Below are 26256 nucleotides of genomic sequence, written 5' to 3' on the forward strand. Positions count from 1 at the left end.
AGGATTCATTGTTGGTTGGCGCAAGAATTATTGACCACGGGCAGCTGATCGCTTGCCTCGTCCTAACCAAAGTACCATCCCACTGGTTATTTGCATCATGTTTTCATAGACATTAAAATTGGATTGCATCCCCGTATTCTTTCCGAACAACTGACTACAACACAGATCCAGCAACAAGACGAAGAGAGCACGCTTCCAGTCCGACATCGCCCTCAAAACAAAATCCGACCTCGTCAAAGAAAAGATGGTCACGCTTGAAGACCTTGCCCTAGGAGCGATTTTTGGCATTCTAATCGGCGTTTTTGTCCCTTTAATAATAATGATGGAGGAGCTTATGGCAGTCCACGCCTCATATGATTACAAGACAGAATATCGCAACGCATCTGCGGAGGTGACAAAGCTTCGATCTCGCCTTTCAGAAATGAAGGACGACCTCTCCGCTGCCGAAACTCAACTGCTAGAAGCCTCAAACACACGCAATGAAACACGCAAGGCCCTTGAGGCAGCTCAGAAGGGGCAGCAGGACGCCATTGAAAAGCTTACCAGAGAGCGAGTCACGTACAGCAACGCCCGCAAGGAGCTGAGCACCCTGCGAAACACGCTCGACTCGACGCTCGCCGAACTTGACAGCACGCACAAGACAATCGAATCGCAGACCACTGGCCTCACAACCCTCCAGATCAAAGTGCACCACCTACAGTCCTGCCTCGATACCTCTGAAGAACATCGCAAGCAAGAAGCCCTCATGCACCAATCCTGGATCCGTCAATCCCTCTCCACTAGCTCCGCCACCATGGCCGAGACGCGCAACCTCCAGGACCAAGTCACCCAGATGCGCCAGCGCTGCGAAGCCTGGTACAGCATGTACCGCTCCACGCACACCACCATGGAAAACCAAATCGCCGACATGTCATCCGCTCTGACCGCAACTCACACCGAGAGCCGCGAGCTCAAGTCGCTCAATGAGAACCTGGAGCGCGAGGTCAACAAGTTGCAAGCTAAGATCGAGAGTTTGGAAGATGATCAAGATTTGCTGTGTGATGAGAAGTGGGAGCTTGAGGGCGAGGTTCAGAAGTTGACGATTGAGCTTGCGGAGTGCAAGGCGAGTAATCACAAACTGGTGGTTAAGTTGTGGAAGGCGAGGGCGGGGGAGAATGATGAGGATGATGAGGATGTGGATAAGGAGCAGAGGGAGACGGAGAAGGCTATTGTGGATATGGTTGATCTGAGGCTTGATACTATGGTTGAGATGGGGTGGGTTTTGAAGGCGTTTGGGGTGCAAGAGCAGAAGAACGAGGACGAGGAGCAGGAAGAGGAGGAGCACGAGGAGCAGCACGAGAACGAGGACGAGTATGACGATATGAAGAGCTCAGAAGGTGATGAGAAGTCTGACGCCGATATGAACAGGTGGAAAAGTCTAGATGGCACTGAGACTTCCCAAGCTCCCGTGGCCTCCAGCGCTATCCCTGTCGTGCAGCTTTACTGGGGGATGAACATGGATGACAAGGAGTACTATGACGAGGACGATGAGGATGAGGAGGAGTACTATGAGGAGGAGTATGATTATGTGGACGAGAACGAGGATGAGTACAAGAACGAGGACGAGTACGATTATGTGGAAGAGGACGGGTATGATTATGTGGACGGGACCCATTATTAGGTCTGTGCATATTATACCGTTGATGTGAGTTTGAGGCCGGGGATTCAAGAACATGGGGTTGAGGTAGCATGATAGATTGTGTGGAAATTAATCTTATGCGCTTTCTGCATCTCGAATAATGTCCCGGGCATTCCTGGTGGGGTTTAGATGTCTGAATTTCTCTAGGTTTGCTTTCTCATAATTTCGTTTGTGGATTATTGTGGGGTAAGCTTATTCTGGATGACACTGTGTTTGGAAGTAATGTAGTTACTGTAATTTATTTTCTCCTAGACAACTGCTTACTAGGTCAATTTACGTGGGTTATCGTGTAATAAACAGTTCGCTTTCTTTGCAATTTCTTATATGGTAACTTTAGGTTGGGTGTAACAAGGATTAATTTGTCATTTATCTACATCATGTATCGGGCCATCAGTCATACGATATGTAGGTGGTGGGAAACGGCATGAAATTTGGGTAGCAGTTTGTCAAAATGAAAGGCTTGTTCGTGGAAGAAAATCTGTCTAGAGTTTCTGTCACGTAATCGGGTCCTTTTATTGGGATGGACAACGGGTTGAGTATGTACATGATTGCGATGGTTCACGATAGTGACACGTCCGAAAAGCAGATTGCGGCAGTGCATGTAGTTTCTACCCTCTGAATTCTCTATTCGTTTCTAAGATACATCTGTGAAAGCATGAAAATGTTAGGCTTTCGATTCAACCTACCCATGTGTTCCCTGATACATCCTCAACGAGTTTTCATGCCTCTAAATGCTCTGTGTTAAGGCATTCCTTCCGTATTTCCTTCACTGCACTATTCAACGCGTATTTTGCGTCTACTACACCCAGGCCCTTCGATGGAACAAGTAACCTCTTTTCCCTGCTTACATACTCTTCGCTTATGGTTATCTTTATGCTCATGGTAAACGCAGTAGTTGGCGTAATCAGAACGACTTAAGTCTAGGCTCTGCTCCGAAACCATACTACTGTACTTTCCTATGAGTTCAACAAGGAATGTTCGTGGCAGATTTTCCTTGAACCCCCCAGTGATAATGTCATTCATGTATTTCTCTGTATGTTTCATAAAACGAGAATGCACATCGATGAAGAATTCGCAAAGGAGATGATCTTCTGAAAAGTTCTCAAAAGCATACTTGCTGGCATAGAGAAAAGCGGGCTGGCGGACTTCGTCTTGATAAAGAATGGATTCAACGATGTGGTTTTGTGCAGCTTTGCGAAAATCGGGGACTAGAAACCTGTCACCAAATACAACCGCTTTTGTCAGAACAGTGATGTACGGATCGTCGTCATGTTCGTCGCTTGGGTAGGTCTCGAGCATGTCGTCGACTTCTCCTTCTGTTGCAATCTTCTGAATGTATAGCCAGTGAACGAAAACTTCGAAAGTCTTCGGGTCGATATCGTTGAGGGTGATTGAGTTTTCTTCTGCCTCCTTCCATGACCCATTAAGAGCGGCAGAGAAGTACTCGGAGTGGTGTTTGAGCAAAGTCTTGTGTACATCATATTGGAATTTCTCTAATACAACCTTTACGACGAAGAAACCCTGTTTCGCGCTGGTTCTAAAGTATTGTTAGACTTAGGTGTCTCAAGTGTGAGCATGAGCAACAAATATACTCACCCGAAGAACAGTGTCTTTTTGGATGGATTGGATTCGGTCGCGTTCGAAGTGCTTCGAGTCGCCATGTTTGCAACACAATCCGCTGGATCCCGCGTCTTGCCTTGATGTGGGAGGCTTTGCGAGCGATGGAGGGTTGAGGAAATCAGCGCGCTGGCTATGACCTTAAGGTGAGTGGTGCTAGTGCACTCACTTCAAGGTGAAAGTGAAAATTTGCAATGAGCAAACGCCTAGATGCTTCACCACTAGTGCGCGCAAATTTTCATAATTGTGCAGAGGAGGCAGTAATTGCGAGTGAAATGCATGTGGGATGTCCAACGAGATGTTCTTGGCGACATACTTGATCGTTCGCTTGTTTTAATGGATGCTGTCAGGATAGAGCATGTTCATTGTATCACTTGAATATTACCATGACCTTGGATTTGAAATACTATAAATGAAAATGAAAAGTTAAAAACTCTATTACCTAGGTAAGTTGAAAAAGGTGGGAAACTTCATGCTTACTTCATTCACCGGAGAATGTTGCGTTGCTCGTATCCCCCTTCTCCCTTGGACACCACGCGTCCTTTGAATAGCGACCATTCTATATGCTACCATTAACTGCCACGCGTCCTGCGAAATCTCGTGGAGAATGCCGACATAAACGGCGATGCGGTGTTCTGTTTTGCCCGTTGTCTCGCATATGCGCAATGCGGAGACCCGAGATTTGCGCAGGCTCACCAATCACGTGCCATCACGCCAGCACATCAAGCCACCACCGACGTAAAACTAGGCTGCTTCGATACAAAGAAACGCCACAAATTTCTGCTTTGGAAGCAGAAAAGACGTAAAGCGTAAGCCCGACAAGATGATCTCGGAGAATGGGCTGAGCAGGGATGCCGAGGAGAGCCTTGCAAAGGATGTGTTAAAAGCGTGAAGGAACCGGTTTATGATTTTCCTCGTAGAACATCAAGTTCGAGTGTCAGTACTTACCATAGATTCGTTTCCGTCCGCCAAGGAAACAGAAAAAAGCTTAGGACCTTATTACTACTGCGGCTACCCGGAAGGTCGACAAAGCCCATATACCTCCTGGTCCAAATCACACCCGGATACATCAATTTATCTTGGAAAACAAGATGAAGCAGTCACCATTAATAACGACCATGCTCTTGTCTCTCCTCAGAGTCTCCTACGCACAGACAAGCACCTGGGGCGAACCTTTCACTGTCGAAGCCTCAGCCCTAGACCCTGCTTCGACGGATGCTGTCATCCCTAGTATTGCCTCGCCATCAGCAGCACCAATATCAACATGGGGCGATCCATTCACAGTCAGCAACAGCCCGATTGCTACTTCGCTCCCAACATCCGACAGCATACCAACAAGTATAGCTGTTGACACGCCGACGTTTGTAACAAGCACCACGGCTGTGAGCAGCGCGGTTGTAAGCACTACGGTTGTCAGCAGCATGGTTGTCAGTACTACACTAGTCGTATCATCAGAGTCTAGCACAGCGAGTGTTCAGAGTACATCCAGCACTACGGACGCTTCTTCGAGCAGTACAAGGCCGACAAGTTCGTCGGAAACTTCCCAGGCTACTGGTGCTGCTGCACATCAGACGGGGTACGGAAAGTGGGCTTTAACCGGAGCAGCAGTGGGCGCAGTAGGAGCCATGTTCGTTTGAGAAGACGCATAAGCCTTAGCGGATAAACGGAAATAATGCAGATTAATAGGAAGAATGGGTTGCTGATAGTCGTGTATGTTGCCTATGCAAATGTTCTCGAATCGGTGTTTCGTCCCCGCCGGGTCAATTATCCCAGCACCCAAGAGTAGGACCGAGAATGAAAGAGCGAATGCTTTTCTGGAATTCATTTGAGCGAATAAGCCGGCCTGTTTCAGCGCATTAAACGTATTAGTGCAATCATATACAAACTTGCGCCGTTCGCGCTGTCCCATACTCTAGGGCGTAGCATCAAGCTTACCAATGGGGGAAAATACGAGTTCAAAGAAAGTTTGCAAATTGGAAACAATGTACAAAACACGGCTTGGTTTTTCAATGAGTTGATATTTCATCTCTATGTTGGCCATCTCTAAGAATAACAGTTTAGTTGCTTTGTTTATGTCTTGAAATATGAAGTACACATTTAGACTCGCCCTTGTGGCACTCTCTGCTGGCAGCGTTATTGCATCGCCTCATCAATTAGAAGTTCGCGTACGTTTTCTTTCCTTTAAGAAACTTCCTTCACCAAATCTAGCAAAGCTAACATACAAACTAGCAAAATGACAGCAACATCGAGCTCTACGTCGACTCCAGCCTCCCAAACCACACAATCTACTTCCCGACCGGCATTCCTATCGCCGACTCGAGCAAATTTCCTGTTTTAATCTGGGGCAACAGCGCATGTAACATTGATGGAACTTCGAACCAAGGCTTCCTCAAGCATGTAGCTGCGAACGGGTTCTTCGCCATCGCCGAGGGCATCATGGCGCCAGACAACGTGGGGCATGACGGGGCCCTGGCTATGCAAGGCCCGTCCAACAACATAACGATGAAGCAGGCCATTGACTGGATTTACGAACACGCTGGAAAAGGCAGGTATGCAAACGTGGATGGAAGCAGGATTATGGCAGCGGGCTTCTCATGTGGCGGGATTGAGGCAGCTTTCAATCTGCCTGACGACCGAGTTGCTACCGTCGGGATTGTCAGCTCCGGTCTTTACTATGAAGATACGTTTTATCTGGCATCTACGTGGAAGAAGCCAGTTCTTTTCGTTATGGGTGGCCCGAAGGACCAAGCAACGCCCAATGTGAGTTTTTTTTTCTATGTCGATATACTACCATGTGTCCAGGATCATATTCAGGACCTGCATGTTTAGATTATCCTTTTTTTTAGATTTCTTTTTTTTGCGAATACTGGCTAAAACTTTGATCTGTAGGCTGAACGCGACTTCAAAAATATTCCCGCTGGTACTCCTAAATGGAAGGGAATTCTGCCTCTCGGCCACGGCGGCGACCTTTTGCAACCCAACGGCGGAATGTTTGGCAAGGCTGTGCTCGACTGGGCGCTGTGGAATCTCAAGGGTTCTCAGGATGCTGCTCAGTATTTCAAGAGCGGATGGCAGGCTGATGGGTGGGATGTGCAGTCTGCGGATTTGGATAAGCTGAAGCCAGTTGGAAGACGTCTTTAGAATCCATCCCCTTGATTGTACACTTGAGCTAGAGTGGTCAGTCGTCGCTCGATCATTCTGTAGCTCGCTGTCTATGTTTTATATACATGAATAGGGTGGGGCTATATTGCTTGCTTCGGAAAAAAGCCACGGTTTGGTTCTATTTCTGGGACTACATGAGAAAAAACGAAACGACACACACCCCTTCTTCAGCCCTACTCAACGTTGTTCAAGCCACCATCGATGCGTGGAAACTCGAAAGAACAACGTTCTTTTTACCCCCCTGCACATCTTCCTGCCTTAGGATATGAAGAAGTAAACAAGTTTCAATATGTGCAATTACGTCGTTTTTCCGCAAACAAGCAGCGTGTCACGCCGTCCTTTCATCGTCCGTTGTACGCCGATTTGCCATCTTAGTTCCAGCCAAACAGTCACCGTCATATCCCTCGCACCAAACGTTCTCGTGCACCAAGAAAAAAAAATCCGGTACACTTGCGGCAAAGCTAATCCAGTAGTTTACCACAGCCACGTCAGGACACAGCAGTACGAGGCTAACCAGCCTAGCCCGCTATCCGGCGTACAAACATAACCACCTGATGAGCGAAAATTAAAACCCCCCCGCAACCACATGATATCTTGCGAAAAAAAAGCAAAGACGAGAACAAAAACTCTAATGTTACTTTGAACAAAAGCGCCCCTTTCAGTCACACTCTTTCAGTGCAACCTCCCCCTCCAAAAAAAAGCCCAATCAAAATCTGTCGAAAAACGAAACGAAGTCAAAATACAGTGTAGCACCAACGCATGCGTGCTGCACATGCACGCAACCACTCGTTGCTTTTTCTTTTCTTTTCTTTTTCTTTGGGGATGCGGGTACTACTACCCGCTTATCTCCCTTAGGCTGCGCTACTAACGCATGCAACACATCAGTTAAACACCCTGCACCCCCCATGACTTTTACCTCCCCCCCCCACATAGATTGTGTGGGTCGAAGAGGGAAGAAACTTGGACAGCCATGACAAAAGATGTAAACGGTAGTTTAGGTACTTGACGCGAGGGCGGGGGGGGGATTAGAGCGTGTTTTCGATTTGAGGCGGACGTCATTTGGAGGGACAAGTGGCGCATGACGGGGTAGAGACTGCGCGGGGTTGCGCGTGGGCTGGGTTAAAAAAAGTTAGTATGCGGAGGATTGCGGCAGGAAGGATTTTTTTTGGCATTGACGGGATGCGGGTAGGGCTAAGGAAGGCTTATGGGGGGGGTTAAGGGAGCCTGGTGTAGCAAGGTGTGTTTCACAGTGGATAGGGCGGGCGAAAGGGTAAAGTATGTTGAGAGGTTTTTGTATCAGATGTCAGAGTGACATGCGTGTAATTTGTCGAGAGGCATGAAGGCATTGAATGAGGTCACAAAGGCATTGAAGATGTTGTGTTTGAAGGAGGGTATAAACGAGTTCCATATTATCATTACTGCTACCGCTGTACAAGCTCTTTGCATAGCGTTTCAACCTCGACTGACATTGAACAGCCCTGTTTCTGCTTTGCGTAACTTTATCTTTGAACCAAGAGGGGGCTGTTTACAAGGGTATATAGAAGTTCCGTTTTCCGAAAAACAGTTATCCATTTACTAATATATCGTACACGGGACAAAACATAAGACAGGATATCTCAAGGTTGGAGAAACAGACGCTTAGGCGAAGAAGACCAGAGCAGCAGCGCCGATGATAGCGGCAAGAGGATTGGCGAGGATAGAGTCAGCGCCGGAAGCGGTGACCTCGGGGACGCTGGCAGAGCCGGTGGGAGTGCGGGTGGCCGAGGGAGAAGGAGTGCGGGAGAGAGTAACCGAGCTGATGGTGGAGTTGCCAGCGGGAGTGGAGACAGAAGCGGAGGGGGTGCTAGAAGCAGCCGAGGTGATGGAAGAGGAGCCGGAAGCCGAAGGGCTAGGAGAAGCCGAAGAAGAAGAGGGCTTGACAGAGGACGAAGGGGCGGCAGACGAAGAAGGCGAGCTGGAAGAGGAGGGGGTGTTGTCGGAGGCAGCGCCGCCAGTAAGAGGGAACTGGGCAGAGTAGTTGACAGTGTCGCCGCGCTTGATCTCAAGAGCATAGTCGCCCTTGCTGGGGAGGTCCTTGCTGGGGGTCCACTGGAACTTTCCACCGGTAGCAGTGGCTGTAGTAGAGTCAGTATGTGGGAAACGGTTCTTGTCAAGGGGACGGCAAACGTACTGGTCAAGGTGCCAATGACATCAAGGTCGGTGGACTTTCCCTGGCGGAGGATGAAGGTGGTGGGGACATCATCGGCCGGGGAGTAGGTGATGGTGTAGGAGTTGCCGGCAACGACACCCTGGGCAGGGAAGTCGTTGATCTCGAGGGCAGCGACGAGAGCAGCGAAAGCCGCGGAGGAAAGGATAGCCTGGAAGAAGCGCATGGTGGCTGTTTGGATAGATAGAGAGAGTGTGAGGAGTTGGATTAGGGGGTAGTATTAAGCTGAAGATGGTAGTAGTTGGACAAGAATGAGTGACTGATCAGCGAGTGGGCGGCTTGAAGGAAGGAAAGAGAAAAGAATGGGCGGGCGCAGGGTGAGATGAAATAAAAGACGGGACCCGCGAGCTGACGGTGTATTTTTCGCGCCGGGTGCAAACGCCCTTGTCGCGGCAGAGGGGAGCAAGATTTGGAGCCGGAAGCGGGCTAGACTGTCGACTAAGGAGAGATGAAGCTCATGCGGCGCGGCGGTGATTGGCGCGCAGACGGGCTGGCCATGGAGCGTCTCCTATAATGGCTCGCCTACGTCTGGACCGAGGGCCTTAGCCCAAGAGGCAACCCTGGGCGAGTCGATGGGATGGTGTGGGTGCGAGGGTGAATGGATGGATTGCATGGCCCCCCTTTGGTGCGTGCCTGGCGCCCATGGTACCTGGCCGCTAAGCTGTTTGCGGCCTGGCAAAAACAAAGTCAATAACCTGGGGAAATTCAGGGGCTATCCCGTCAAAGGCCCCTCGTTGCGCAACGGCCCAACTGCATGCGGATATTAATATGCAAGCCCGTTCCAGAGCCTTGTCCATGTATTTTCGAGCACGTCGTTGGCCATGTTCATTGCGAGCGCGCCATTGTTGTCGTCGTGTGCGTCGCGTCCATCATCTCGTTAGTACTTGGTACTATGATGTATCCCTTGCCGCCATGGCCACCATAGCCACCACCACCCCCTCGGCACAAGCGATCAGCTGGGGCTCCACACAAAGCCTTGTCGTTCCAGATGAACGCCGGTTGTGCCAGCGAGTCCTTTGGCGCCCGGCAGCAGACGTCATGTCTCACTCATGGCGACGACTCTCACCACCGCTATAGCCCTGTCGACCATGTACGCAAGTACATAATACACCGACGAGGCGCCGGCTTCGACTTGAGCTTCAGGACCGGCAAGACGCCGGTGATGAGCTTACGACATATACTGTACTAGTTGATATGGACGGAGCAGATACTTGTTAGACAACGGCCCGACGCTTGGGAGCTCCACCCACAAGAGATTCAAGACTGGGCACCAGACGTGGACAAGACGGCGCGCACGCCACCTGTTTGACTGTATACGTACTAAATGTGAGAACGAAGCCGAGTGGAGCATCAATGGACTTGGGCAAGTGTGCACATCTCGCGGCGGGGAACCACCTGTTCGCCGTCGATAAACCCACATGGTATCGACTTTTGCTCAACTGTGCAGCCATGGGGGCGTGCAGTCAGAGGGAGCGTGCGTATGCCTTGCCTTTGCACACCCTCCCCCCCTTGCTCCCCATGGTCTGTGCTACTCTTCCTGTCAATCACCAAGACGGCTTTTCTTCAGACACAGCACAGCATAAACATACTACATTCATCTTTTGCCACTACCGCGTCTCACACTTTTTCCCAAAAGGCATCAACTAACCACTTGGTATCTTGTCCTGATGATGTCGCCAACCGAAAAAGCTGGCGTAGGCAAAAGCAGGCTGTGCGTGTGTGCCGGCGCATCCAAGTCAGGTTCTTCTGCCGCCTTGTTGCAAATACCGGGCTGCTTTTGCAAAAAAGCCTTCATCGCCGCGTCACGCACTTGTCCCCTTGCGGATTCCTGTAAACTTACTTTTTTTTCGCGCTCCGAAAAAGTGATCATTGCTAGGTTGTACGCATATGCAAACCACTATCGGGTCCAATCAATCAAGCCTTTTAGCCTCGTCCATACCCGCCTGTTCGCGACAATTGCCATCTACTGTGTATGCTGCGCTCAAAAGTTAGATGCTCATCTTGTACTACACTACTATACACCATGTCTGCAAGCATATTTTGCGCCATTAATAATGTCATGGTGGCGAACGTCCTTCATGCCAAGTACAATCCGCTCCTAGCGTTACTCAAGTCATTTCTTAGGTCTGCGATCTGGGTGGCAATTTTCAGAAATGCAGATAGGAGCTCTGGTTGGCTTAATTCTCCTCACTATGGAGACTTATGGGTCCAAATAACGCTGACTGGCTGGGCTGAATAGTACGTTTGCAGACATGGTGTATAGGGACCTGGCCAACTTCACACCATGACTTTTTTAGTAGTTGATTGCTACTTGCATTATTCCAGAGAGTATGTGCAACGTCTTCTCTAATGCCTCTCCTCACAAGACCCCGCGCATCACTCTGGAAAACATAGTGCCCTCTTCATCATCCCCCTGTCCATCATATCCGCACCACTCATCTCGCTCCCGTCACGTGATGATCGAGTGTATTCACTGATACGGTGGCACTGAAGTAGCCAGACACAGTATTCTCAACTCAAAAAGGTTTCCAGTAATCAATCAAGAAGAAAACAAAAAAGTTTTTCCAGTACTACCATCCCCCCCCTCCAAAGCCCTTACTGCATCCCACAAGTCCAAAAGGGAAATCAACTTGAACACCGATATGTTCCCCCAGAACCCTGATAATGTTTTTCCGTGTTGGAAAGGGGAAAAGAGAAAACCCCCCAACTCTCTCCACCTTATCCACAACGCTTCCCCAACAACTCTCTAGGCATATTTCTCCTCCCACGCCGCTTCGCCCTTGATAAACACATCAAAGTCCTCGGGAACACAGTCCTTGAAGCCCTTCACCGCACCCGCCTCCTGCTTATCCTGGCCCTCCACCGCAGCCTCCTCCTTAACCAGCGTCGACCGCTTCTTCGAAGGCGTCTTGGACGGCATCTTATCCGCATCCGAAACCTCTGCGCTCTTGCGCTTGCTCGGCGTGCTTACAGGCGTCGTCGGACCTACCATGTACGCATACCAGTCAGCCTTGTCATCGTAGCATAACACATCCACCTTATTCGTAATACTGTGCAAAGTACACGAGGAATGTTCTTTACTTACCGCGTTTGGCAGAAGACGCCACGGGCGCAAACTCCTCGCCGCTTTCAACCCGCGCCTTGAGTTCCTTGGCTTTGGCGATGACGGAGCGGAAGTCGTGCTGGAAGCCGTAGGCGGATTTTTTGCCGTCGAGTGAACTCATCATTTCGTAGTTTTTCATCGAGAGGCTGGTTGTGCCGGTGCTGTAGAGCACGGCGGCGACGACGTCCGCGCTGAACATCTTGTCGGCTTTTTCAGTGGCTTTGGGTGGCATCGTGTTGGTTGTAGTTGTGATGGTGTTGGTGATTGGGTTACTTGGTGAGCTGTGCTAATGAACTGTGTACGTGTTCCTTGCAGTGATGAAAGGTTGAAGGTGACCGCGTCAGGAATGGAAAGATGGGAGACTACGCAAAGAGTCAGTTAAAATAGGCCAAGTGTCTCACTGTCACGCGTGCGCAGTGAGAGAAGCGGATGTCTCAATGAGATGCGTCGGTGATGGTGAAAGATGACCAAGGAGGCTTAGTGTAGGCTGCACTCACTTTCACTGAGATACGGCATGTCCGCCACTGTTGGTGAGAATCGGTCATGACGAAGCCTTGGGGGATGATCCCAGGTCGAATGGCCTGCAGTGCAGATCCTGGTGGTAGTCGCAAACGCCCAGATGAGAACTTTGGGGACTGAAGTGCACATTTTAACAGAAAGCATTATACAGTGTACCTTGGCCCATTCACTAGGAAGTGGCGATGGAGTCCACAATGGCAGACCATAAAACTCACACAGTCGGACTGCGCATTCCAATGAAAAGCGGGATAGACATAGGGCGGCTTCACTCATTTACTAGAAACCAACTATGTTTCTCAAGAAGTGACTATGACATCTGTAATGTCCGACCACGGAACTTACATAGTAGTCGCGTTCAAGAACCTAGCAGTACCTTCTAGAGCCATCTTCCCACATCACACACCAAATGCCTTTTCCACCACTTTCACCTCAGGCGCCTTTCCATCCTGAGCCCAGTCACCCATCTCCATAAGGCGATCTCTCTGAGCCTCTAACTCCCTATTCATAACATCCTTGTCTGGATTCCCCACGCTTCGCTTCAGCTCCTCAACCATCTCCCTTGTCTTCTCCATCACGCTCTTGGTAAATGCATTGTCCTGACCGTGACTCATAGGCGCAACATCCAGGACTTGCTTTACCAGCATCATTGCAATAAGACCCATGTTGACACCGGGCGCGCCCACGCCCTCTTCTGTGCTTGCAAGGTATGCTGCAAGCATCGCCATCTGCCATGTCTGAACAACGCGAACGGGATGAAATGGCACCGGGTAGAGCTTGGGCAAGATATACTTGTAGCGTTTTGCGCTGTGTGCCCATGCTTCTTGATACTTGCCCACCGAAAGGAGATTTACAATGAGCTCATCGCGGAGCGAGGCGTACGGCTGGCGGTACAGAGGCCAGTTACCAGACTCATGGCATGCCTTGAGGGCTTCTTTGAGAACCGGAATCACAGCCTCTGCATTTGGCATGCCCTGTATTTGCTCATACAAGGTGAACATTTGCTCTTGATTGCTGGCCAGTGCCTGAGTTTCTTCTTTGCTGGGGACAAAGTCAGAGTTTGCTGGAACGAGCCAATTGTCTTCCTGGTGCGTGGCTTTGTCCTGACATTTCGCACATCGGCATGTGAAGAACCAACGTGCCTGAAGCTCGTCCTGTCGTTTCTGGTACGGATGCGTCGTGTCAATGTAGGATATGAAAATCTCCTTATCCTTTCTGATTGGCCGCAGAGTCCGAATACTGACCAAGGGTCCATCCATCATGATGTAAGCATTCGGGTCGCAGGAATGGTTCATCTGGCAGAGTGTGGGGTCCACGATGATACCCAGTGGATCCAATGTTGGTGTGATGAGCGTCAAGGCGTTTGACATTACCTTGCACGATTTAATAGTGTGCGCACAAATATTTGAGTTCCACTTACCCGTCCATACATTGCAGCAACAAAATCCTTGTCAAAGACATTCTGTGGGAGTGAAAATTGAGCGGCCCCCATGGCCATCATTTCAATATTTTGATATGTCCCATTCCGTTTGAAGTCGTCAATGTGAGATGGTAACTGGCAAAGCAGTTCCCAATCCTTATCAGGTATCAGGCCATGTTTCCTCCGGGTAAGTATTTCCATAGATGCTAGGAATGCTTTTGGAAGGCCCCTGCCAGCCATAGGCTTGAGGATCTTGCACTCATGTTTATGCCCGCGGTTCCACGCTTCCTTTTGGCAAGCCTGAAAGAGTCAATTGGCAACAAGGCAAATATGCGGGTATAACACTTACCTTGCTACAATACCTAAATCTCTGGCATGCAGCACATTTGCTGACTTCTGCACCTTCTGGCACATATAATCTTGTTCCTGCTGACGCACCTTCGGTCCAAAGATAGCAATTTGCGCAGGTATCGAGTAGACGTTCCGTCTCTAAAGAGCCCACAAGAGGACGTTTGAACCTCGCAATCTCTTCGCCTGCACCAAACCTCTGATTCGCGAACAATCCATTTCCGACACTTTCTCCTTTGCTGTTCACACAGACATTCGACTTGGCAACGTAGTAGGGTGCTGGGGTAGCTACCGAGGCTTTCAGCTCATCTGACATACTACAATATCTTGACGAATAATTTCTTGTAAAACGTGCGGAAGCTGAATAAGAAGGACTATGGTTACCACGGCTCGTGAGACGTCATTGTTTTCCGTTCTGGAGCAGCTTGGAACGCGCCAAAACGTGGGTTTGGCGGGACTAGGCCCGTCTAGGCATGGTTCGTTCATCCCCTCACTACTACCACGGCGCCTTGTACATATCATCTTCTCGAACAGATCACTGCCATGAAAACAAGATGAATCGATGAATGACTCCCACGGGTTAGCTTGCTGTATTCGTATCACACCCTTCGTATAAAAACATGTGACACCACAGTGCAAAAAGCCTATCAATATACTATAAATGGAGCGTCCCATGCGAGGCATAAGCACGCGAAGCTCCTCATGCTACACCATCTCCCATCCCCAGATCCTTTGACTACTACCATAAAAAAAGGAGGTACTGCTAATGCGTTCCAATTGGTGCCACCACGGCGCAAACTACAACACCTCTTCAACACCCTCCCTAACCACCACTCCGCGCTTAAAAATATCGCAATACCGCTCTGACAAAGATATATACGTCTTGACCACACAGCACAAGAACAAAAACAACACCAACAAAAACCCCGAGGAATCCCCTCGGAAAGATATAGAATCCATCACACGTGACCTCGAACTCCACTATCAAGCCCTGGACCCGCCGGCCCGCGAGCTAGCTCTCGTCCGCGATCTCGTAAACGACTGGAACGACCGGCGTCTCCTTGCACTCTGGAAGTGCTTCGAGCACCACCCCCGACGCCCATTCAAGGTCGTGCATGTGATGGGATTAGATTTCGGCGAGGCGGAAATGGGAACGGTGATTAGGCGTGCGCTGCGCAGGCTGCAGAGGCATCCGCAGAAGGAGCTTTTGGTGGTGGTGGCGAGGGCGCTGCACAAGGATGGGAATGGAGATGTGGTGTTGGGGCTTGAGGATCCGCGGTATGTGTTGAATTGTCGGGATGGGGAGGAGGAGGAGGAGGAGGTGGTGGTGGTGGTGGTGTAGTGGCGATTCTGGGAGTGGATGATCGGTACAGTGTTGGTTTGGACACACCAAGTGTTTGGATACTATCTTAGAGCTCATCAAACATAACAACACACGCTTGTAGCTGTTAATACGTCTCGGAACCATGTCTCTCGTTCGCTCGCATAAAACCATTATGAATAACTAAACAAGCCTTAACCAGACTCTATTCAATTCCGTTCCGATTATCATTAGATAAAATTACACTATTATGTCGTGAATAATTGTACAAAAGCCCTTATAATTACTGCTCCTCATTCTCGGCATAGATAAAGTTCGCTGCCACGGGAACCAGCTCATTCTCCTGAGCCCATTCCCTTACACCACCACGTTCCTTCCCCATACCCCAATGCTTACGGTCCTGCGGTTTGCTCGGATGCAAAGGCTCGGTCGTGCCATTCTTGGGTGCGAAAACAAGAAACACGTAGCGATGTTTGCCAGTCTTGGGTGGCGGGCCAGGAGGCTTGTATTCCATGACATCATCTAGCTCCTCTGTCGATTCAATGTCCTCGGTGAGACCAAACTCTGGTACGGGCAGGACGGAAAATGTATCTTGAGCGATGGAGACGTTGGAAGCAATCCAGTGACAGAATTCACTCCACTCGGGGTTGTCGCGGGACGGGGCATCCGGGTCTGTCAAGGTGATAATGTAGCTCATACCAGAACTAGCATGCTTGCCGTCCGGGCTAGTGTCGTCATGCAGAATCACGGTGGGTTGCTTTTGGAGGTCTTCTGGGTCGATAGTATTGCCTAGCTTAGCCTTTGCATCCGGCCAGGAAATGGAAAGCGTGAGACTGGGGAGAAAGTCGTCGATGACTAGAGGGCGGTTAGTGCTGAACGTTGGCCTCCTACACGAGTTAGATGAACATGCCTGTGGGGATGATTCCGGCATTGTGAAGTCTGCAGCTATTCGTCAGGAAAAGCCGTCCAATAATCCGGGTTGCGAGAAACTCACTGTGTCCGAACATTTCTGACATTCTTGGGACCGTTGAGTAGAAGCGGCTTTTGTTCTACTGGAAGGGCAATTGCTGTTGCGCAAAGTTGCAGCAAGCAGGTTAAGCCAATTGAGAACCTGGAAGGCATTTTGTGGGTGAAAAGAACAGGGCTGCGTCCTGTGATTCTGGTATGGGGCAGCAGGTGGAATTTGCAGCTGGCGTCAAGCATTTAATGACATTGTCGTTCCTTCCTGGGAGCTTCCCCACACGTGCGTCATCTGTGCCTCAGCATTGTAGATCCACCATCGGATCGGGCAGAAGGCGCTGATTGGGTAACCACGGCGCAGAGATAAGCCACAAAGCAGACGTAATTAATGTAAATGTATTCGTCTTGTGCTACTTGCGCTATGGGTATTTCTAAACAAACAGGTACCGCCAAAAGGAAACAAAGAAAGGGCCGATATGAAGGAGCATGAGCGCGACTAAATCAGCAACTCTCGACGTGGTCATCGACCGGAGCATTGCAGAAAGTGTTGCTATCAATGACGAAGCCCATGTTTTGCGAAATCTGGTATTCGGCCAGCTCTTGAGCTCCGCGTCCCGTCATTGTGCCTGTGCAGTCGCTGAGCAAAACACAGTCCCATCCGTACGAGTATGCATCGGACACGGTGCCAAAGACGCATTGATCCGTGTTGACGCCAGCAAAGAGCAGTGTCTGCTTGCCAGATGCCCGCAGATACTCATGGATGGGTTCCTTCTCAGACCAGAGACCACTCATTCTCGTCTTATCGAAAAAGAGATCGCCGGGCTGGGCGACTGCTTGAAACGGTCCGTATAGGGCTGCGTTCCACGTCCGCTTGAACAGGCATCTTCCTTGGCCGTCAGGCAGTTGAGCGCCTAGCCCCACATGCCATCCCAGCGTCTTGCTGAAGCCGCGCTGGATAGCGGGTGCCATCTTGTTCAAGTCATGGTCGGTGATGCCCCAGTTCAGCCAGGCAACTTGGATGCCTTCTTTGCGGCATCTCTCAATGACCTTCAAAGTAGGATCGATTGCAGTAATTCCCGCTGCGTGGTCGCGATACAATGGGTGGACAAAGTAGTTTTGCATGTCAACGACAATCAGAACCGACTTGCCAGGGTCAATCATGAAGCCAGTGTGGTTGCTGCGTTCTTCATCGCACTCGAGAACCATTTTCCGCTCCGCTCCTCGAGACAAGTCGAACTTTTTGGTGGCTGGTAGATAGATCCATTGCCCTTCGCCTCCGAATGGAATGGATGCAGTGCATTTTATAGTTCCTATGGTTATGTCGTGATTCTCTTGGGTAGTGGTAACGGTTAGAGACTCTGGGGCCATGGAAGCTTTGAGAAGAAGACGGGTAAAATGGACTTGACTTGGAAAATGGCCAGAGTCGAAATGGGATTGAGATTGAGATGCGGCTGGGGATGATGGCTGGGTGGTGGTGCAGATATCAGCGCAGGCAGGTGACTTTTGTAGGCCAGGTGCAAACGGCGGTTCTTCCTTTGTTTGCGGTGAGCATGATAACAGGGCTTATCTCTCGATGATAGGCTTCCTTCGGCAGGCAGAGCTTAGGCAGAGCTTGGTCACAGCATCAAGAATGGGTCGGGGTAATCTACACTTATCAGCTTGTGCGAAGGCATGATACCGTCGTCAGGTACACGTGATGGTACCTGGCCTTGATAGCGTGGCCAATGAAGCGGAGGAGAAAAAGGCGATACATGGCGATCAGCCAGCATTCCCCAGGGTGTGGAGATGGCATCTGGAGATCTGGTTTGATAATGGGGTGTGGTGGCAGCTGGGCGTGGCGATAAGGGTGGTGAGCAGCGATAGATAGCCGTGCCGTCGCGGTGCGACTAGTTGTACTACGCCAGGCGCGGGGTCCGACAATACCCGACCGCCGGCGAGAGTAGGCTAGGCTAGTACGAGTAGTGTCGTCCCTCCAAGTAGTGCTATGTAATAATAAGTCACCAGCCTACAGCCCTACATACGTGTCATGCCCTCTTCTCACACGACGACAACAGGCGACCCCATCGAAACCCGACGGGCAGAGTCGTGTTGCTGCCAGTCCAGACATGCTCGCGGTGTGTCAAATTGTGGGTGCTCAACAAGGGGCTGCGGAGCCGTGCGATGAGTTGTTCTGATGGCTTGGCCCACTGCCAGTTTCCCAACACTTGACTGCTGATGACGCTGGTGCTACGACTGCTGGTTTGGCGACCGAGGGGTTATTTTTTTTTCTTATGCCATTTGCATTGCGCACACTGGCTGTCGTGTGCTGCGGGCTGCCGTGCGTTCCATGTCCACATGTATGGACCGTTGTAGTTACATATCCGGGCTTGGGAGCCGGGCGTCATGCACCGCACTTGGTGTGGCGTTTGACAGGGCAGGCCATGGCTCACGGCCAACGCCAGCGACGGCCTCGAGCTCTCCGTGAACAACAACCCTGGGGGGTTGCTTGTCGCGTGTGCTGGCGTCCAGCGCTCCTTTATGCGCAAAAACATGGGTAGCGCGCGGCCAGATTAAGGAGAGTGGTGAGTGCGAGTGCGTGATGTGGGGAGCAGAGTGCCATGCTGGCCGTCACGTGCCCGCCGCCTTGGAACATGAACTTTCAAGCGAAGTGACGACGGAGCTGCAGCAAAGGCCCTCCCGTCCAGAGCCTCTGCTCCCTACAAAGTCGCCGTCACCTATATCTCCCCGCCTGATCCCGCATTTGTATTCTGCACATACCCCTCCTCCCCCCGCTCTGCCTCGACTTTTCCGCCTGCAGCATTCGATTCCGCCATCTGGTCTGGTCTGGCTGCCCGGCAACGAGTCCGTCCCGTGAGGAGCAAAGAAACGACAGATACACAACAGCGCTATGGCGGCGCTGGGCGAGGAACTCCTCAACATTGTCAACAGGCTTCAGGACCTGGTATTCAATACGATTGGAAATGATTCTCTCGATTTGCCCCAGATTGTATGTGCGCCCCAGCCGGAAAAGTGAATGCGGTGAGGGCGGAGCAGATTTTCAACCGCTCCGCTGCATGCTGTCGAGGCGCTGCTAACTGGCCCAGGTCGTTGTAGGATCGCAGTCGTCTGGCAAATCGTCAGTGCTTGAGAACATTGTCGGCAAGGATTTCCTGCCCCGTGGCAGTGGCATCGTCACCCGCCGACCGCTCATTCTCCAACTCATCAACCTCCCCAGCGAACGCGATGAAGACGATGACGATGAAGTCCATGTGCCCCACACGCCCGCAAGTGTTGCGAGCCAGCAGGAGTGGGCTGAATTTCTCCACATTCCTGGCCAGCGCTTCTACGACTTTGCAGACGTCAAGCGCGAGATCGAGAACGAGACGTCCAGGATAGCAGGAAACAACAAGGGCATCAACAGGCAGCCCATTAACCTGAAAATCTACTCGCCTCACGTCTTGAGTTTGACGCTGGTCGATTTGCCTGGTTTGACCAAGGTGCGCGCTTCCGACTTTTTCTGCGTGGCAATCCCAGGCTAACAAACACAGGTGCCCATTGGTGACCAACCCTCCGATATCGAGAAGCAGACACGGAACTTGATCACCGAGTACATTGCCAAGCCAAACAGTGTCATTCTCGCAGTCTCCCCCGCCAACGTCGATCTCGTAAACTCGGAGGCTCTGAAGCTTGCACGTCATGTCGACCCCATGGGCAAGAGGACCATTGGTGTCCTCACAAAGCTCGACCTTATGGACCACGGCACCAATGCCATGGACATTCTCTCAGGCCGTGTCTACCCACTCAAGCTCGGCTTCATTGGTATTGTCAACCGATCACAACAGGACATTCAGGGCAACAAGTCCCTGGCCGATGCCCTACAAGCCGAGCGGGACTTCTTCAGACACCACCCTGCGTACAGGAATATGGCAAACCGCTGCGGTACCCAACTGCTTGCTAAGAGCCTGAACCAAACGCTCATGGCTCATATCCGAGACCGTTTACCAGACATCAAGGCACGCCTGAACACCCTCATGGGCCAAACACAACAGGAGCTTGCGAGCTATGGCGACGTCACCTTCACTGGAAAAGAGCACCGTGGCTCCCTCATCCTGCAGCTCATGACTCGCTTCGCCTCTTCCTTCATTGCATCCATCGACGGTACTTCTACTGAGATCTCGACAAAGGAGCTATGCGGTGGTGCCAGGATATACTACATCTTCAACTCGGTCTTCGGCAACTCGCTCGAGCAGGTCGATCCTACCCAGAACCTGTCCGTATTGGACATCAGGACGGCTATCCGCAACTCGACTGGTCCCCGACCCAGTCTCTTCGTTCCCGAGTTGGCATTTGACCTCCTTGTAAAACCTCAGATCAAGCTTTTGGAGATTCCAAGTCAGCGTTGTGTCGAGCTCGTCTACGAAGAGCTGATCAAGATCTGCCACACATGCGGCTCCACTGAGTTGACAAGATACCCCAGGTTACAAGGAAAGCTTATTGAAGTCGTGTCAGATCTTCTCCGAGAACAGCTTGGCCCTTGCTCGGGTTATGTCGCCTCCCTCATCGATATTCAGAGAGCCTACATCAACACAAACCACCCCAACTTCCTTGGTGCTGCTGCTGCCATGTCATCTGTCATCAGCGACAAGGAACAAAGGGAGAAGAAGATCGCAATGGAGGCTGAGAAGAAGAAGCGAGAACAAAGAAGATTAAAAGAGCTCCAGAACGGTGCCAACGGAGAGGGCACAGAAGACGGCGAAGGTGGCGACAACGCATCGCTGAAGTCTCTTCCTCTTCGAAAACACCAGTCCCAAACCAGCCGTAGCATGTCACCGGCTGTGGGACGAATGGTGAACGGATCTCAGAGCACAACAGCAGCACTCAATAGCCGCAACCGGTCACCCCCCGGTACTGCCCGTGACAGCTTCTTGAACTACTTCTTCAGCAAAGACAGCAACACCGCATATCCTAACCCACAGGGCCTGCCACAAGCAACCCAACCAATGCTTGACAATCGGCCAGGAAGCCGACACGTCACCCAGAACATCGAGCCCAGTTTTGCACAGAGCATTCGGAGAGGTGACAGCAAGCAACCCGCCCATGTGCTGGCGATGATGCCACCAGATACCGATGACTATGACGCACCGTCGAGTGCTGCTTTCAGCGCCCCTCCCCATAGCCCAAATATGGGCGGAGAAAACTTTGAAGGCGGCTTTGTAAGTTTCCATATCAGACCTTGTTGACGCTGAATACTAACTTTACACAGCCCTCCAACCCTGAGCAAGCACCAGCCCTTACAGAACGCGAAGCGCTTGAGACTGAACTTATTCGCCGGCTCATCTCATCGTACTTCAACATTGTGCGAGAGACTGTTGCTGACCAAGTGCCCAAGGCGATTATGCATCTGTTGGTCAACCACTCCAAGGATGTTGTACAGAACCGTCTGGTGTCTACGCTGTACAAGGAAGATCTCTTCCAGGAGCTGTTGTACGAGGATGACACGATCAAGGCTGAGCGCGAGAAGTGCGAGAAGCTGCTCAAGACGTACAAGGAGGCTGCCAAGATTGTCGGCGAGGTATTGTAAGAGAAGCAAGGGTTTGACGATGAAATAAAACGGCATAGCTTCACTGCAGGTTGTTGAAGATGTGCAACTGTGTGTGTCTTTGCGGCTTGGCTGCAAGGGATCGGGGTAAAGGCAGTGTCAAGCGCTTGGGAGGCGAATTGGGGAAAGGAAGGGCCGCGCAGCGTTCATGTTGCTGCGGCCCACTTGTCTCGTCTCTCTTTTTGCGCTTTTGGCATTTGATACTCCTCTGTTTGGAAAACCACTCCACTGCTCTTGTTTTTGTCTTGTTGTTTTTTTCCTTTTGGATTGGATACGTCTCGAGAGTTGCATGGCACTTTCTTCTCATGGGCTCTGGTTTTGGCTTTTTGTTACGAATTAACGCCCATGGGTGGTTTTGAGAGAGCGGGGCCAGGTGATGAGCTGAGATGAGACATGTATAGAATACAACGTTTTCTGATATTAAAGACATTGACTTGGGCCGATGAACACGTGACATTGTAGGCGGCTCTGTGGTATGCATGCTCTTCTGTTGTTGTGCTGCTGTTTTATCTCTATTCACCATCAATTGAGTGGGGGTCGTTGATTGGGTTGACCCGTGTGCAACACTGATATGAGAAGAGAAACGGAGGGGGAGAGCAAGATGAAATAAAGCAAGCCGACGGGGTGCCATAATTCAAAACTTGGAAGCATGTGTATTTGAAAACGTTATCAACCCGACGTCTATGTTGTACAAAAAGGGCACAAAAAGTACCGGGAGATTGGTATCTCGTAGATGTCGTACGACTATTGACTAGTTATCCTCTCTGTCTCTCTCCCCCTCTTTCTCCCAGTCGTCTTCTGGGCTTGGCAAAAAAGGGGACAGCCGCATTATGTCCATGCTAGGGTAGGAAACAATGAAGCCCTTTCTCTGACTAGGCTTATTTGTCGGTTATGCCGAGGAGGGCGTGTAGATCGGCATTGGGGTCTTTTGGGTCGGCCTTGGCTGTTTTTTAAACCCATCAGTTAGTAAAAAAGATGAGTTTTGGCTGAGAAATTTGGCATAGCGAATAATGACGCACCTCCCGATGATTTTGGCTGTTCTGAAGGGTGGTCTCGTGCCCATTGCTCCTTTGCTTGTCTGATCAACGCCTGTTTGTGGTCCCACTCCTTTTGTGCGGCCTTTGCCCGGTCGGCGGCAGAGAGCGAGAGCTGGTGGTAGGCACCGTAAAAGACGCCCAGGCCGAGTGCGGACCACCGGAGGACCTGTCATTGCAATCCATTAGCCGTCATTGTCAATATATCTGGTGGTCTTGCGGGACTCCAGCGAAGCTCATTGTTCTGAATATTTTGGGGGGATCCTTTGGCGGGATGGAGGGGGCTGAGCGTACGTTGACACCGACGGATGTGGACATGGTGACGGTTTTTGGGGGGGGGGCGTGTAAGAGGGCTTGGGATAACCGTTGTTCTTGGTCGTCTATGTCCAATGGCAGATATTCCAGACGAGACGGTGGTGTAGACGCCGGGGGGATGGGATCCGGGGCGGCAGGACGAGGGGCGTCGGGGCGGATGCGGGTTGTTGGGCGTTGCAGAGCTGTCAAAGTTGAGGTTGGACCTGGCGCAAGATTTGGTCGGGACTGCCGCCCTCGCTGCGAGCTAGTGCGTCCCTCCCCCCAGTCCCTGAACACTCACCAACTGAACACTCCGCTTGGCGCGACGACGTAGCCACATAACAACCACACGCCACGCTGTTTTATTTTATTTTTTGCTGCTGCGGTCACTGGGCGCAAGAACGCAGAGAAAGACAGCATAAATCAAACAGCCATTCACACGCATGGGATTATATAATCAGTAACACGGCAACAAACATACAGATACCCAAACACATACACCGCATACACACTGGTTCCCCTCCACATCTCCGCCATGGAGTCGACAATGCAACAACGGCGGGATGAGATCCTCGCGAAAAAGGCAAAGCTCGCCGAGCTGAAGCGCCAGCGCGAACTGAGAAAAGCAGAGTCGGCGAGCCGGCAGTCGACAACGGGCAGTCCGCTGGGGGAAGTCCTCTCACCAACACCAAGACGAAGCGAAGACCTCGATCGGAGAACTGATGTCAACAACCTCATCAACAGCATTCTCGGCGAGAGCAGGCCTGGATCAACTGGACCTGGCTCGCCCGCCGGTCCAGGGCGGGCGACCCGACCGACATCAGTCGTCAGCGCAGGCCAGCTTAGCAGCGATGAAGGCTCCGCCGGCTTCCCGCCATCTGCTGGCATGATCGACCGAGAGATGCAGACGCTTTCGATTGGCCCACTAGCTACCGTGTACGAAATCGACGGCCAAGTCACAAACGAGGTCAAGAAAGAAAAGGAGATCATCACCTACAGCAAGGGAGTGCAGGCGAGCATAGAATGGAGCCCCTCAAAGGAACGCCGCGCGGGCGGCAGCGACAGCGAGCGCGACGATAGCCCTACACGATCACCCAAGAGCAAGAGGCTGAGCAGGAGACAAAAAGAGCGTGAGGAGGAGATTCGAGCCCAACTGCGCAAGGAGATTGAGGAAGAGATCAAGGCAGTCCAACAACCACCCCAGGAAGGCGCGCCACAGCCGGGATCAGACGAGAACTTTCCCTTCAAGACTCTCACAAATGAGGAACTCACGGCCGTGGAGAACTCGGAGGAATTCATTGGCTTTGTAGAGCGAAGTACAAAGGTGTTGGAGCGGGCTCTCGACCAACAACTAGGCTATGACATTCTCGCCGACTATGCGCATGCAGGTGTGGATGTCGACGACTCGGATGAAGGCTACGGCTCGAGTGGAGCAAAGAAGGGTCGGCGAATAAGGGAGGTTGCGCAGTTCTGGGACGAGCGGTGGAGCAAGAAGCGAATGATTTCCGATCTGGGCTTCTCCACAAAGGTACGGAATACCGTCTTGTTTCACAGAATCACTATTAACAACAAACTTGAAGTTTCCTGAACTCGTCCTCGCCTCGTATACAAAGAACCCATCTGCTCCGCACGACCCGGATGGTCTTGTCCAAGTCTGGAACCTGCACATGCATGATCGACCCGAATACATCTTCCACGCCCAATCGGATATTCTTACTGCCAAGTTCTCTCCATTCCATCCGAACCTCATTGTTGGCGGTGCCTACTCTGGCCAAGTGCTGTTATGGGACACTCGGGCCAAGTCTGCACCTGTGCAAAAGACACCCCTTACAGGATCTGGTCATACACATCCCGTTTACTCACTAGACATTGTCGGTACACAGAATGCCAACAACATCATCTCGTGTTCGACGGACGGCGTTGTATGTGGCTGGACAGTCGACATGCTTTCGCAACCACAAGAATTCCTCGAACTTACATCGCCGCCCCCAGCAAAGACGGACGACATGGCGGTGACTAGCATCGCCTTCCCTCAATCGGATCCGACATATTTCCTTGCTGGCACAGAAGAAGGCTCCATCTATCCGTGCCATCGCTACGATCGTGCAGGTGCAAAGGCCGGTGTGGATGGGCGTGTCAAATACGCTGGTCACGCTGCGCCTGTAATGAGCTTGGACTTTCATCCAGCAAAGGGCCAGATTGATCTTGGCGATCTTGTGCTATCATCCAGTGTCGACTGGAGCGTCAAGCTATGGAAAGTGCGGCCCCCAGCCGCCACGGGCGCGACCAATGTCACTCTGCCAGGCGCCGCACAACAAGTCACGCCCGTGCTGGACATTGCGCGTGAGGATCTTGTGTATGATGCGCGATGGTCGCCTGTCAAGCCCTCTGTGTTTGCTCTTGTCGATGGAGCAGGTAGCCTTGAAGTGTGGGACATCAACGTCGACGTCGAAGTGCCTGTACAGTCTATCAAGCCTAGTGATAGCAAGAGAGGCGCATTCACGAACATGCCGACGGGCTTAGGATACATGAACAGAAGTCTGAATAAGCTAGCGTGGGAGAAGAATGAGGGCAGGAAGGTGGCTGTTGGTGGCATGGATGGCGTTGTCACCGTATTTGAAGTTGGCGACGACTTGGGTGGTGTACAGACGAGGAGCGAGGAGTGGAGCGGCGTGAAGAGGCTTGTGAACCGACTTGAAGGGCATGGCGATGGTGCGAACGGGAAGTAGGCTTTGCATGGTCAACTCGCTGAGATTTATCATGGAGGGCAGACAGTCCACAATGTGCCAAAACTTTGCGATAATACCCCAAATTTCCGTAAGCGGAAACCTCGTTGTTGACCAGGACGAGATTGATTGCTTTCTAACATACCCCCAATGTAGTTATTAACAGAGTTTCTCTTGTTCATATCTCTTCACTAACTCAATGGCTCATGTCTATCGTTTCTGCTTGACGGATCGCTTGCATCAGCAAAATTCATGGATAAAGCCAGGACGTACAGTATGTATGCCTGTACATT

The 26256-nt window shown here is 51.2% G+C and overlaps 13 protein-coding genes across 13 annotated transcripts; 6 read left to right on the top strand and 7 right to left on the bottom strand.

Moving 5' to 3' along the window:
- Positions 1–421: 421 nt before the first annotated feature.
- On the top strand, positions 422–1841 carry COCCADRAFT_37129 (uncharacterized protein; the record flags this gene model as incomplete). The annotated part of the gene is made up of 2 exons (XM_007714500.1): positions 422–1557; positions 1826–1841. 2 exons carry the CDS (start codon positions 422–424, stop codon positions 1839–1841), a joined length of 1152 nt encoding a protein of 383 aa, XP_007712690.1.
- A 677-nt stretch (positions 1842–2518) lies between these two features.
- Positions 2519–3339, bottom strand: COCCADRAFT_72035 (uncharacterized protein; the record flags this gene model as incomplete). Its single annotated transcript, XM_007714501.1, has 2 exons — positions 2519–3215; positions 3275–3339. Coding segments are annotated over 2 exons (762 nt in total), but the record flags the coding sequence as incomplete, so codon positions are not given.
- A 1047-nt stretch (positions 3340–4386) lies between these two features.
- COCCADRAFT_26593 (uncharacterized protein) lies at positions 4387–4932 on the top strand (the record flags this gene model as incomplete). Its single annotated transcript, XM_007714480.1, has 1 exon — positions 4387–4932. The coding sequence occupies one exon, from the start codon at positions 4387–4389 to the stop codon at positions 4930–4932; it is 546 nt and encodes a 181-aa protein (XP_007712670.1).
- Positions 4933–5379: 447 nt separating this feature from the next.
- COCCADRAFT_97192 (uncharacterized protein) lies at positions 5380–6436 on the top strand (the record flags this gene model as incomplete). Its single annotated transcript, XM_007714502.1, has 3 exons — positions 5380–5460; positions 5525–6055; positions 6185–6436. 3 exons carry the CDS (start codon positions 5380–5382, stop codon positions 6434–6436), a joined length of 864 nt encoding a protein of 287 aa, XP_007712692.1.
- Positions 6437–8095: 1659 nt separating this feature from the next.
- Positions 8096–8829, bottom strand: COCCADRAFT_5391 (uncharacterized protein; the record flags this gene model as incomplete). Its single annotated transcript, XM_007714474.1, has 2 exons — positions 8096–8571; positions 8628–8829. 2 exons carry the CDS (start codon positions 8827–8829, stop codon positions 8096–8098), a joined length of 678 nt encoding a protein of 225 aa, XP_007712664.1.
- A 2580-nt stretch (positions 8830–11409) lies between these two features.
- COCCADRAFT_97177 (uncharacterized protein) lies at positions 11410–11998 on the bottom strand (the record flags this gene model as incomplete). Its single annotated transcript, XM_007714503.1, has 2 exons — positions 11410–11648; positions 11749–11998. 2 exons carry the CDS (start codon positions 11996–11998, stop codon positions 11410–11412), a joined length of 489 nt encoding a protein of 162 aa, XP_007712693.1.
- Positions 11999–12680: 682 nt separating this feature from the next.
- COCCADRAFT_97189 (uncharacterized protein) lies at positions 12681–14366 on the bottom strand (the record flags this gene model as incomplete). The annotated part of the gene is made up of 3 exons (XM_007714504.1): positions 12681–13655; positions 13703–14002; positions 14052–14366. The coding sequence occupies 3 exons, from the start codon at positions 14364–14366 to the stop codon at positions 12681–12683; spliced, it is 1590 nt and encodes a 529-aa protein (XP_007712694.1).
- Positions 14367–14810: 444 nt separating this feature from the next.
- Positions 14811–15392, top strand: COCCADRAFT_97139 (uncharacterized protein; the record flags this gene model as incomplete). The annotated part of the gene is made up of 1 exon (XM_007714505.1): positions 14811–15392. A coding segment is annotated over one exon (582 nt), but the record flags the coding sequence as incomplete, so codon positions are not given.
- A 262-nt stretch (positions 15393–15654) lies between these two features.
- COCCADRAFT_97240 (uncharacterized protein) lies at positions 15655–17699 on the bottom strand (the record flags this gene model as incomplete). Its single annotated transcript, XM_007714506.1, has 2 exons — positions 15655–16281; positions 16860–17699. 2 exons carry the CDS (start codon positions 17697–17699, stop codon positions 15655–15657), a joined length of 1467 nt encoding a protein of 488 aa, XP_007712696.1.
- A 286-nt stretch (positions 17700–17985) lies between these two features.
- COCCADRAFT_26599 (uncharacterized protein) lies at positions 17986–18438 on the bottom strand (the record flags this gene model as incomplete). The annotated part of the gene is made up of 2 exons (XM_007714481.1): positions 17986–18313; positions 18353–18438. The coding sequence occupies 2 exons, from the start codon at positions 18436–18438 to the stop codon at positions 17986–17988; spliced, it is 414 nt and encodes a 137-aa protein (XP_007712671.1).
- Positions 18439–19218: 780 nt separating this feature from the next.
- Positions 19219–21891, top strand: COCCADRAFT_26600 (uncharacterized protein; the record flags this gene model as incomplete). The annotated part of the gene is made up of 4 exons (XM_007714482.1): positions 19219–19317; positions 19415–19807; positions 19859–21523; positions 21574–21891. 4 exons carry the CDS (start codon positions 19219–19221, stop codon positions 21889–21891), a joined length of 2475 nt encoding a protein of 824 aa, XP_007712672.1.
- An 896-nt stretch (positions 21892–22787) lies between these two features.
- COCCADRAFT_97148 (uncharacterized protein) lies at positions 22788–23261 on the bottom strand (the record flags this gene model as incomplete). The annotated part of the gene is made up of 3 exons (XM_007714507.1): positions 22788–22852; positions 22929–23112; positions 23238–23261. 3 exons carry the CDS (start codon positions 23259–23261, stop codon positions 22788–22790), a joined length of 273 nt encoding a protein of 90 aa, XP_007712697.1.
- Positions 23262–23772: 511 nt separating this feature from the next.
- On the top strand, positions 23773–25966 carry COCCADRAFT_97154 (uncharacterized protein; the record flags this gene model as incomplete). The annotated part of the gene is made up of 2 exons (XM_007714508.1): positions 23773–24765; positions 24818–25966. The coding sequence occupies 2 exons, from the start codon at positions 23773–23775 to the stop codon at positions 25964–25966; spliced, it is 2142 nt and encodes a 713-aa protein (XP_007712698.1).
- Positions 25967–26256: the final 290 nt, after the last annotated feature.

Source organism: Bipolaris zeicola (assembly GCF_000523435.1).
Source record: "Bipolaris zeicola 26-R-13 unplaced genomic scaffold scaffold_82, whole genome shotgun sequence".
Lineage (NCBI taxonomy): Eukaryota > Fungi > Ascomycota > Dothideomycetes > Pleosporales > Pleosporaceae > Bipolaris > Bipolaris zeicola.